This window comes from Delphinapterus leucas, chromosome 7, assembly GCF_059928025.1.
Source record: "Delphinapterus leucas isolate spDelLeu-1000000601 "Yukka" chromosome 7, BTC_Dleu_Yukka2, whole genome shotgun sequence".
In the NCBI taxonomy this organism is placed as follows: Eukaryota; Metazoa; Chordata; class Mammalia; order Artiodactyla; family Monodontidae; genus Delphinapterus; species Delphinapterus leucas.
This window is the reverse complement of record NC_143135.1, coordinates 100,905,814-100,917,388: the sequence shown is the minus strand read 5'-3', so window position 1 is coordinate 100,917,388 and position 11,575 is coordinate 100,905,814. Positions and strand designations below refer to the sequence as shown.

The window sequence follows — 11,575 nt, the reverse complement described above, 5'->3', positions numbered from 1 at the left end:
TGGATTAACAGGTACAAACTACTATATATAAAATAAAGAACAAGGTCCTACTGTATAGCACAGGGAACTATATTCAATATCTTGTAATAAACCTAATTGAAAAGAATATGAAAAAGAATATATATGTGTATGCATGTGTATAACTGAATCACTTTGCTGTACACCACAAATTAACACAACATTGTAAATCAACTATACTTCAAAAAAGAAAAATGTTATGAATCAGTAGGAGTTATAAGTAAGTGAAAGTCACAGCATACAGAGTAGACAAAAGTCAGTTTAGAACAAGAGCAGTAAGAACGTAGGCAGGAAGACTAGAAGAAAAGAAGGTCTACCAGATAGCTATTACTAGAACTGCTGTGTATCCAGAACTATTGCAGGTCACAGACTGTGTTCAGGTCTCCATGAGGCCCAGTCTGAGTGGTGTGTATTCTGACATGTATATGTCTAATTCCCCATTGTTTAAGGTTAAGGTAAACCGAATGAGGTCTGGTATCTCTCATCTCCTCTGTACTCTTTTCTCTCTGTTACTTTCTCCCGGACTTCTCAGCTTACTTATCCCCCGTTTGGCCCCAAATAGTGGTCTCAGCACATGAGTCTAAATGACCTTTCAACTCAGCTCCCCATAGCTAATTTTCTCTGTCTTTCTGTGTTTCAACTGCGTATTTCTAGGAGAAGACTCTGACTCAGTTCATCTTTTTTAACCAGGTCACAAACATTACAGGGGCTGAGTTGGCTAGTTCTTTGGTTCATTTGGGGCAGTAGAAATTGGAGCATTAACTCATCTGGGCAGGACCCGGAATACCTCTGGATGTCTTAGCTCCAGAACTGTTCAAGTTCCATAGTGAATTCTCCATCACCACATGGGTGATGGAGCTCTATGATGAGCTCTATGATGAGCTCAGATACTCAAAGGTCGGACTTTAAAGTGCCAGACTACTGGACACAGGGAGAAGATTCCCAAAGTAGAGCCCAGTGAAAGTCAGCCTGGGTGGGGTTGGGGTATAGTTCTGTAAAGCCAACCTTAAAAAGAGGGAGGAAGAAGTTGGAGGATGAGGTTTAAGGAGAGAACATTCAGGCTTTAAGGTCTTATCTGTTAATATTGTCACTCCTGGGGAGGCGTGAGGCAGGGATGTCCCAGAAAGTTCTGATAATTACAAAGAGAACTGCTGGCATACTTTAAACTGGTAGGTGGTATAGATAACACCACTTCCTTTCCACTAATTTCCACTGCTTCTATCAACAAAAGTCTGACTGAATGTGATCTCAGCTCCTAACTCACTCCACATCAAAAAAAGGAACTATTGATGGCATTCTGTGTCATGCCTTTCTCTCCTCCAGAGGAGTGGAGCCGCAGACCTGGAAAACCTAGTTTTGTCCTCCAACTCAAGCCAAGTAGGGTTGGCCTCTGCAACTTCTGATCCCTGAGGTCCTGCTTTCTCCCATTGACCCAGAATCTTCAGCAAGCCCACTCTAGGGGCTGTCTATACATCTTCCTCCATGAAGTAGAGCAAGGTCCAGAAAAGATAATTCATTTTTTCCTTCATGCAGGAAAAATGCACATGTTATGTGTCAAGCATGCTGTTAGGTAGTGAGAATACAACAGTGATCAAGACAGACTGGAACACCATTTTCAAGGAGCTTAAAGTCTAATGGGGAAGGGACTTCCCTGGTGGTCCAGTGGTAAAGAATCCACCTTCCAATGCAGGGAACGCAGGTTCGATCCCTGGTTGGGGAACTAAGATTCCACATGCTGAGGGGCAGCTAAGCCTGCACACCACAATTACTGAGCTCGCACGCCTCAATGAGAGAGCCCATGTGCCACAAACTACAGAGCCCACATGCCCTGGAGCCCATATGCCACAACTAGAGAGAAGCCTGCACACTGCAACTAGAGAGAAACCCAAGCAGACGATGAGCTGTAACGAAAAGATCCCGCATGCCTCAACAAAGATCCTGTGTGCTGCAACTAAGACCTGATGCAGCCAAAAATAATAATAATAAGGAAAATAAATACATAAAATAAATAAATATTTAAAAAAGTCATCACACTTGCCTGCTATGTGTATTAAAAAAAAGTCTAATGGGGGAGACAAGCATTAAATAATTATGAGTGACAAATACATCTATTCTAGATCCAGCATTCAGTGGTACATGTAACAAAGTGGTCCAAGAGAGGTGGGCAGGGAAGAGGGAGGAGATGGGGGCTATGGTAGCTCTGCCACCCAATCCCCCAAAAGTTCTAGCTTAATACCAGGTGGATGCTTCACTGCATCCATCTTCTCAGCAGTTACAGCTCAAGGCACAGCTTTCAAATATGTCTTGTAGATCCCATATCACGTAAATTCTCCTGTTACCCATTTGAGTTTGCCATCTGTTTCCTGCTCAAACCATGATTGATATAGGTCATTATGAAAATACTATTAGCAGAAGTGAGCAGGGTTAAGGAAAAAATATAATAAAGTCAGGGCATCCAAATTTAGCAACTGCAAGAAATCATCATCATTCCTAGGCCTGAGGGAGCAGGGGAAGGAAAACATGTAACCATAGCCTGGTGGAGAGCTGAAGCCATGGAAGAGAGGACACCCTTCAAAAACTGTCACATCAAGACCCAGCCAGTGTCAGAACTGTGGCAGGAAGGTAATAGGAGGAATAAATACTTCCATCTCAATCCGTGTGTATGTGTGTGTGTGTGTGTGTGTGTGTGTGTGTGTGTGTGTGTGTGTGTATGTGTGTGTGTGTGTTCTCTTCTCCAATCTTCCATTGGCTAAACACAATCTAAAGCCAACCCCAACCAGCACTCAGGTGATCAACTCAAGAGAGATCATCCTTCTGGGGTCCAGGACCAAAAGGAAAAAAGGCTGATTTAGAGAGTCAAACAAAAAATAACCAGCTAATCACACCTCACTGTCAAGAACACTTTAAAAAGAGAGTAGATAGATTTTAAAATTTATTACATAGAGTATATGTTATTTTGGCAATATGAGTTTTTAAGGTAGGGCAGAGAGCCCCAATATACCATGGTGCATGAGCCTTCACAGTACAATTTGCCGTGGGTTGCCAGAGGTCCAACCTGCCTGATCGGGCGACATGAGAACCTCAGAGCACAACACATTGTGATGAATCATGGATTGTTTCTGAGGTTCTAGAATCCCAGACTCTGTGGCTCAGCACTGGGAGCTTCTGCTCACAGTCTTTTTCACGGCTCTTGGGTGCCCCACACCAGGGTGCCCTCTCTCCCAAAATCCAGATGAAGAAATGTCTTCTATTAGTGAGTCTGTATCTGCTTGGATCTGCCAGAGGTAAGTCCTCTTGTCTTGGCTCTGGGTGGACATGTAAGAGGCACCTTTAAGGCATTTCAGCCCTTGAAGAAGGCAGGCCAGTATCTTAGTTACCCAAACCAATCTAACTCAGAATTAGGAGTAGCTGAACAAGTTCAACTCTGAGAGCTACTGAACCAGTGGTGGGTTCCTCCTAGTTATGGCTTCACCATCAGAGACTGGCTTAGCACAGTCTCGTTCCTAATACTTTCAGCCACTTGACATTGTATCTGATGCTCTGTGAAATGAGAAGATTGGTCTAGGGGTTCTGTGGAGGTCCAGTGAAGGTTTGCCCCCGTGAACTGAGTGTAGGGGATCCTTGTGTAGTTAATGTAGAAGGAGAGACATGAGGAGATGGGAGTGTGGTATGCCTGGAAAGTCATCCGAGAACACAGCATGGCTCTGGACCAGAGACCTTACAAGCCACTCTTTCATTGGTCTATCCATCCAGTGGTATTTCCTCTTTCAGGACCCCCATTCAGGGTGGGCTCTGTTCCCTCCCCTCCTTCCTCCTACAGGAGAAGTGAGAGGCCATGAGCTCTGAGCTGTCTATTAAATGACAACGTGTTTTCTGTAACGTCAGTTCTCAGAGATTTTGTCTTTTGCTTTCTTAGACTTTCAAAAGTTGACTGAGAAACGTAGCTACATAGCTACCAGAAGGTAGTATGTCCTAGCCACTTTGTGAGGCAGTGAGTCATAAACTATAAGCATGACAAAGAAATTAGTGTGTTTTTCAAGCCTCCCTTCCGTATCAGAAATTTCTTTATTAAAACTTCTGTTAACTTTTGAAGGATCAGTCAAGAAGATGATATTTCTGTAACAACTTTTTAAAATTAAAAATTCCTTAAAGCCTTAGCAAATCTTACCTTTCCTTTATCAACATATTCTAATGCTAGCCTTTTGAAAGTTATTGATTGTAAGGTCTTCAAATCACTCAGAATACATACATACATACACACACACACACACACACACACACAAATATATATATTTGCAGGATTCTTACAGAGCTAGAGTATTTTGGGGACTTAGGTCTCAAAGATCCTGTAATTCAGCTTTTGGCTAGGATTAATAATTTAGTCATTATAGTCTACTCACCACCCTTCTCTAGATTACTCAGTCTAAATCAGTTACTCAGTCAAAGAGTAATAATTTTTAAAAAAAGTAATAATCAAATTGTCTGCTTGGTGCTACACTTAATAAAATGAAAGTTGTACTTAAGGATATTTGTCTGACAGCCACTAATAAGATGGATTAAATGTAGAAGAGAGTGGTCAGAACAGAACGACCAGCTAAGAGTTTTGTAATTCCAAATGCAAGGTCAGGAGGAGGGAAAACTAAAATTAGCTGAGCACTTGAGCAACGGACTAGGCACTTCACAGTTTATCTTATTGAATACTCATGACAACTCTGTAAAGTTGGTGTAAATGATATGTCACAAGGAATCTCAATTCAGGGATATAGAAGCAAAGATTGTTTTTATCTTAATAATTAACAGCAACTTGGCTTTGTGTCCCCAACTCACATGGATTGGGGTTGAGTGTGTGAAAGAACATGAACTTGCCAAGTAAAGGTGTCTTAGTGCCTTCTGGTAATTTTTGTGGGTTCATTAGATATTTGTCATCTCTAGCTTAAAATTTATCTTGTCCAAAGTTTAAAATCTTCCACCCTCAGTTTCAGCTAGAATTACTCAGCTACTGAAACAATTTGCTTTCTCTCCCTCTTGTACCTCCATTCTTACCTTTCACCCACAGGGGAACTGGAGGGAGGCTAGTGGTGGACTTCTGATTACATGAATGATGGGACATTGATTTCCTGCCGTTGGCTCTGTCAGGGAGGCACAGTGCTTTTGGTGCTGGGTGAGGAGGCCCCCATGTGCCCACTCAGGGTACACAGATCCACACAAATGTTGTGGATCTTAAAATTCTTCCCTTCAATCACAGAGGTGGTCTCTGTGTTTCCTTAACACCCCTGTCCTTCATGGCCTCCCAGGTAACTGGTTGACTGCATCCAACATCTGCAGTATCTTCAGGTGCTTGGCCTAGGCCCCCAGAAACCTAGGAACCCCACAACATTAGCCTTGCTCCATAGGAAAGCACTCTTTATCCAGACGTCCTCTCTCACCTTTACCATCTCTCTTCTGTTATTTCTCCATCCCAGGAGCATCAGGTCAATCTGATGAGCTTCCTGGCTCTATGGATCATCAAGCTTCAGTTCAGCAACCTTCAGGTGACTACTTTTCACTTGAAAACCCTTCAGATGGTGAGGCTTTATATGAGACTTCTTCAGGCGAGAACACTTTGAGTGAGCATGGCTCAAGTGAGCACACTGCGGCTGAACACGCTTCAGGTGAGCGCGATGCAGTCGAACATGCTTCAGGCGGGCACAGTGCAGTCAAACACGCTTCAAGAGGGCATGCTGCAGGTGGGCACGCTGCAGGTGAACACGCTTCCAGTGAACAGCCTTCGGGTGAAAAGACTTCTGGTGAACGGTCTGCAGGTGAACAGCCTTCAGGCATCCCGCCTTCAAGCACAATTTCAGGTGAGCCACATTTGGATGGGTGCCCATCCTTGACTTCAGGTGGGAAGTAGGTAACACATACAGAAAACCAATTTTAAGGAGTTTAGAAGAAAGAATAGTTCATACACTTCACAAACAGCTCCCAAAGAGAGCTGTTTACATTTTACATCTCTTTACATTTCTTTACAATAATCCCAGGTGGCAAGATCCAGGTTTTGTGGGGCCCTTTGGAGGTTAAACTGTTCAGAGGGCCCTCTTTAAGAAAAACAAAACAAATATAAAAGTACCAGCAGTCTCTCCAACTTCACTCTATGTAAGAAATTGTGAATACAGATGCCCACAGCTCCCCTGGAAGGGGCTCATGGAAGAAAACTTTGGTGAGCTTCATGCTAAATCTGCCTCTTAACAAACTATGTCAAAATGCTTTGCAAACCCTCTAAAGAGATGTCTAGCAGTGGAGCTTGTAGATCTCGGTTTTCATGTTTGAACACGGTGTCAATGGAAATAATAAACAATCAATAATAATAATAGAAAAGAGTTTTATTTGAGCCAAAGTGAGGACTATAGCCCAGAAGCCAGCTTCCCAGATTACTCTGAGAAACTGCTCTGGAGGAGCAGAGTTTTCAGCACAGTTCTATATCTTGTCAGAACAAAGAACATTAAACAAGTCAGGGATACATTTCTTCAAGGTTAAAAACAAACAAACAAACAAACAAACAAAAAGACCAGCACATACATGTACAGTATGGCCTTGGCACCTGGGAAGGGAGTTTTATCATCAATGGAGTACTGGAACTGGCATCCCATGAAGAGGGGTATTTAATCTTTATTTTTAACATGGACATTTTTTACTTCTGGTTAATGTGACCTTTTCTTTAATAATTAAAGCAGTTGTTCAATAGGCCACAAAGAGGCTGTTTTAGTTAGCATAAAATTCAAGTTAACTAATGTATAAGCCAGAATAACTTCTCCATACCTCACTCAATATGTGAACATTTCTTTCATCAATGGAAAGTAAAGCATGCTGACACTTTTGTCTGTTAGATCCAGAAATAAGTTCCCAGGACAAGTGCAATTCTTTGGCTCTTACTCAAAAGGGGTTCTTTAAGGAAGGAAAGCAAGATCCAAGGTTTAATGTCTCAAGTTATTACCAGACATAGACACTTTATATTTCACCCCATTACATAAGTAGCAGTATTCCAAATTTTCAGACGAGAGAAGTTACATCATCCGGCTAGAAAGTAGCAAACCTTGGATTCAAACTTAAGTCTGACTCCAAAGCTCATATTCTTTCCACTTTATGCTTCCTTAATTAGGGAATTGGCAGTGGAGGTAGAGAGGCAATATGGAATCGCTTCAAAGAGACTGTGCTTTGTGACAAACTGACCTGACTGAAGGTCACTTTGAGAATAGAGAATTGATGTAATGTTTGCAACATTACAGCATTCTAACACAGCTTATTAATCAGTCAGATTTCACTGCAAGTGTTTGTGCCTTGTGATAAGTGAGAGTGTGATGGGGAGTAGGAAAGGGAGCCAGTCACATGAGGAGTTCTATTGCTCCTATTGAGTTAGACACTGCAGAAGGGCATCTAATGATAAATGTCCAGGAAGCCACTGGGTGATGAATTAGAATAAAAGTCAGTACTAGAGAGATAAATGTGGGATTCATCAGTAATGAAAATCATAGATGAAGCAATAAGAATGAAGGCATTTCCTCCGGCACAGAAGAGAAAATATGCTCTTTCAGACACAGAGCCCTCACATCCCTAACAAGAACCAGGAAATGAAATGTGTTGTATCCACCTACTTTTTGCCCATCATCCCTCCCCAGATGTGTGACTCAAGGCTATACAACCTGGATCCTAAGGTTATTTCATCAGGCTGATCTTAAATTTTCAGGCCCAGTATTAAATTGCCACACATGCTCTTATATGAATGACCAAGGAAAATGTCTTCAAGGAGAGGGAGTCTGCTCCACTCAGAATTCCCAGCAGTGCATGTTAAAGAAGATCTTTGAAGGTATGTGGGGACTTCATGAGCCAGTCTTCGCCAGAGAACACATCAACCAGCTTGAGTACTGATGGGGAGGAGATAGGGTGGCAGGGGACGAGGAGGGAACAAGCTGTGATTCCCCAGAAACTTGGAGATCCAGGAGAACCTTATCCTTTCAAGAATCAAGAGCAGAATTCCAGCTATTGAGGGAGAGGCCCTTCCCAGCAGGCTTACGATGTCTTAAAAAGAGGCAGGGAGATTGGCTGTCTCTTCCTATTAAAGAAATGTGTGGGTTGCCCCTTGAGACATTGACAGTAAGCTCAGGAATGTGTCTATCTTGTTCATGGCTATATATTCCTAGCACTTAGCACAATGTCCAGCCCATGGTAGGCATTTACTAAATATTGAATACATAAGTTAAGTAATAAACAGTTGTCCACCAGTCTGTGTTCACAGGTTGGCAGACCTGTATATGTGTCTTCCTACACCTCTCTACCCTTACACTCAGTCCTCATCCTCAAAATAAGGAAGGGATCTTGGTTACTTCCATCCCATGAACTTCCCTTGACTGCCTGACTTCCCTTGTGGTTTGTCTGGTCCCTCACTAGAAAGAGTGGGCAACTGATCAGGGGAAGGGTCCAGAAGCAGCAGATGGAAGGGAGGAAGGGAAGAATATACAAGTTGGAGGACTTGGTCGTGCCTACATAGGGACACTGGGAACCATGGATGAAAGCTAAGATTGGAGGAGGAAGCTTTCTGCTCATTACAGTCTGCCTCTGCTTCTTTCAGGTGGAAAACTTCAATTCATTGTCCAGGGCTGTGAAAACATGTGCCCATCCATGAACCACTTATCCCATGGAACCAGGATGCAAGTTATATGCTGTCGGAATCAATCTTTCTGCAACAAGGTCTAGAAGCCTGTGCCCTTGCTTCCTGCTCTGAGTCAGGCAGCAAAAGTCCTCCATCACCCTACTGGACTCAATTTATATTTAGTTTCTTCCCCAGTCAAAAACTAATCACATCTTCCTCTGCCTATCAGACAGGAAGCTCAAATATCTTTCCTCTCCTATCCATGCCCTGTTACACATTCTTCTCTGGCCTCCAACTTCCCTATCCCCTTCCCCCATCTCTCAACATTCTTTTCTTTTTCAATAAATTCCACATGATTAAAGAATATAGACTCCAGACAGAGTCTTTTCCCATCAACCAGGGGCAGGGTCACTCTGAGCTTCCTTCTGCTCCACACAATAAAGTAGATCCATTTTATTTCTTTCTTTTTCCTTTTTTTTTTTGAATTTGATTTTATTTACTTTTTTATACAGCAGGTGCTTATTAGTCATCCATTTTATACACATCAGTGTATATAGGTCAATCCCAATCTCCAATTCATCACACCACCACCACCCTGCCTCTTTCCCCCTTTGGTGTCCATATGTTTGTTCTCTACATCTGTGTCTCAATTTCTGCCCTGCAAACTGGTTCATCTGTACCATTTTTTAGGTTCCACATATATGCGTTAATATATGATATTTGTTCTTCTCTTTCTGACTTACTCACTCTGTATGACAGTCTCTAGATCCAGCCACATCTCAACAAATGACCCAATTTCGTTCCTTTTTATGGCCGAGTAATATTGCATTGTATATATGCACCACATCTTCTTTATCCATTGATCTGTCAATGAGTATTTAGGTTGCTTCCATGAACTGGCTATTGTAAACAGTGTTGCAATGAACATTGGGGTGCATGTGTCTTTTTGAATTATGGTTTTCTCTGTGTATATGCCCAGTAGTGGGATTGCTGGATCATAAGGTAATTCTATTTTTAGTTTTTTAAGGAACCTCCATACTGTTCTCCATAGTGGCTGTATCAATTTACATTCCCACCAACAGTGCAAGAGGGTTCCCTTTTCTCCACACCCTCTCCAGCATTTGCTGTTTTTAGATTTTCTGATGATGTCCATTCTAACAGGTGTGAGGTGATACCTCATTGTAGTTTTGATTTGCATTTCTCTAATAATTAGTGATGTTGAGCAGCTTTTCATGTGCTTCTTGGTCATTTGTATGTCTTCTTTGGAGAAATGTCTATTTATCCTTCTGCCCACTTTTGGATTGGGTTGCTTGTTTTTTTAATATTGAGCTGTATGAGCTGTTTATATATTTTGGAGATGAATCCTTTGTCCGTTGATTCATTTGCAAATATTTTCTCCCATTCTGATGGTTGTCTTTTCATCTTGTTTATGGTTTCCTTTGCTGTGCAAAAGCTTTGAAGTTTCATTAGGTCCCATTTGTTTATTTTCGTTTTTATTTCCATTCCTCTAGAAGGTGGATCAAAAAAGATCTTGCTGGGACATGTCAAAGAGTGTTCTTCCTATGTTTTCCTCTAAGAGTTTTATAGTGTCCGGTCTTACATTTAGGTCTCTAATCCATTTTGAGTTTATTTTTGTGTATGGTGTTAGGGAGTGTTCTAATTTCATTCTTTTACAGGTAGCTGTCCAGTTTTCCCAGCACCACTTATTGAAGAGACTGTGTTTTCTCCATTGTATATCCTTGCCTCCTTTGTCATAGATTAGTTGACTATAGGTGCGTGGGTTTATCTCTGGGCTTTCTAACTTCTTCCATTGATCTATGTTTCTGTTTTTGTGCCAGTACCATATTGTCTTGATTACTGTAACTTTGTAGTATAGTCTGAAGTCAGGGAGTCTGATTCCTCCAGCTCCGTTTTTTTCCCTCAAGACTGCATTGGCTATTTGGGGTGTTTTGTGTCTCCATACAAATTTTAAGATTTTTTTGTTCTAGTTCCGTAACAAATGCCATTGGTAATTTGATAGGGATTGCATTGAATCTGTAAATTGCTTTGGTTAGTATAGTCATTTTCACAATATTGATTCTTCCAATCCAAGAACATGGTATATCTCTCCATCTGTTGGTATCCTCTTTAATTTCTTTCATCAGTGTCTTATAGTTTTCTGCATACCGGTCTTTTTTTTCCTTAGGTAGGTTTATTCCTAGGTATTTTATTCTTTTTGTTGCAATGGTAAATGGGAGTGTTTCCTTAATTTCTCTTTCAGAATTTACAGCATTAGTGTATAGGAATGCAAGAGATTTCTGTGCATTAATTTTGTATCCTGCAACTTTACCAAATTCATTGATTAGCTCTAGTAGTTTTCTGGTGGCATCATTAGATTTCTCTATGTATAGTATCATGTCATCTGCAAACAGTGACAGTTTTACTTCTTCTTTTCCAATTTGTATTCCTTTCATTACTTTTTCTTCTCTGATTGCTGTGGCTAGGACTTCCAAAACTATGTTGAATAATAGTGGCGAGAGTGGACATCCTTGTCTTTTTCCTGATCTTAGAGGAAATGCTTTCAGTTTTTCACCATTCAGAAGGATGTTTGCTTTGGGTTTGTCACATATGGCCTTTATTACGTTGAGGTAGGTACACTCTATGCCCACTTTCTGGAGAGTTTTTATCATAAATGGGTGTTGAATTTTGTCAAAAGCTTTCTCTGCATCTATTGAGATGATCATATGGTTTTTCTCCTTCAATTTGTTAATGTGGTGTATCACATTGATTGATTTGTGTATATTGAAGAATCCTTGCAACCCTGGGATAAATCTCACTTGATCATGGTGTATAATCCTTTTAATGTGTTGTTTGATTCTCTTTGCTAGTATTTTGTTGAGGATTTTTGCATCTATATTCATCAGTGATATTGGTTTGTAACTTTCTTTTTTT

At 41.2% G+C, this 11,575-nt stretch overlaps 1 protein-coding gene across 1 annotated transcript; it reads left to right on the top strand.

The window, feature by feature from the left end:
- The first annotated feature begins 3,250 nt into the window (after positions 1-3,250).
- ACRV1 (acrosomal vesicle protein 1) lies at positions 3,251-9,136 on the top strand. Its single transcript, XM_089915784.1, is given in 4 exon segments — positions 3,251-3,302; positions 5,481-5,911; positions 7,723-7,861; positions 8,624-9,136. Coding segments are annotated over 4 exon segments (747 nt in total). The 3' UTR covers positions 8,749-9,136.
- Positions 9,137-11,575: the final 2,439 nt, after the last annotated feature.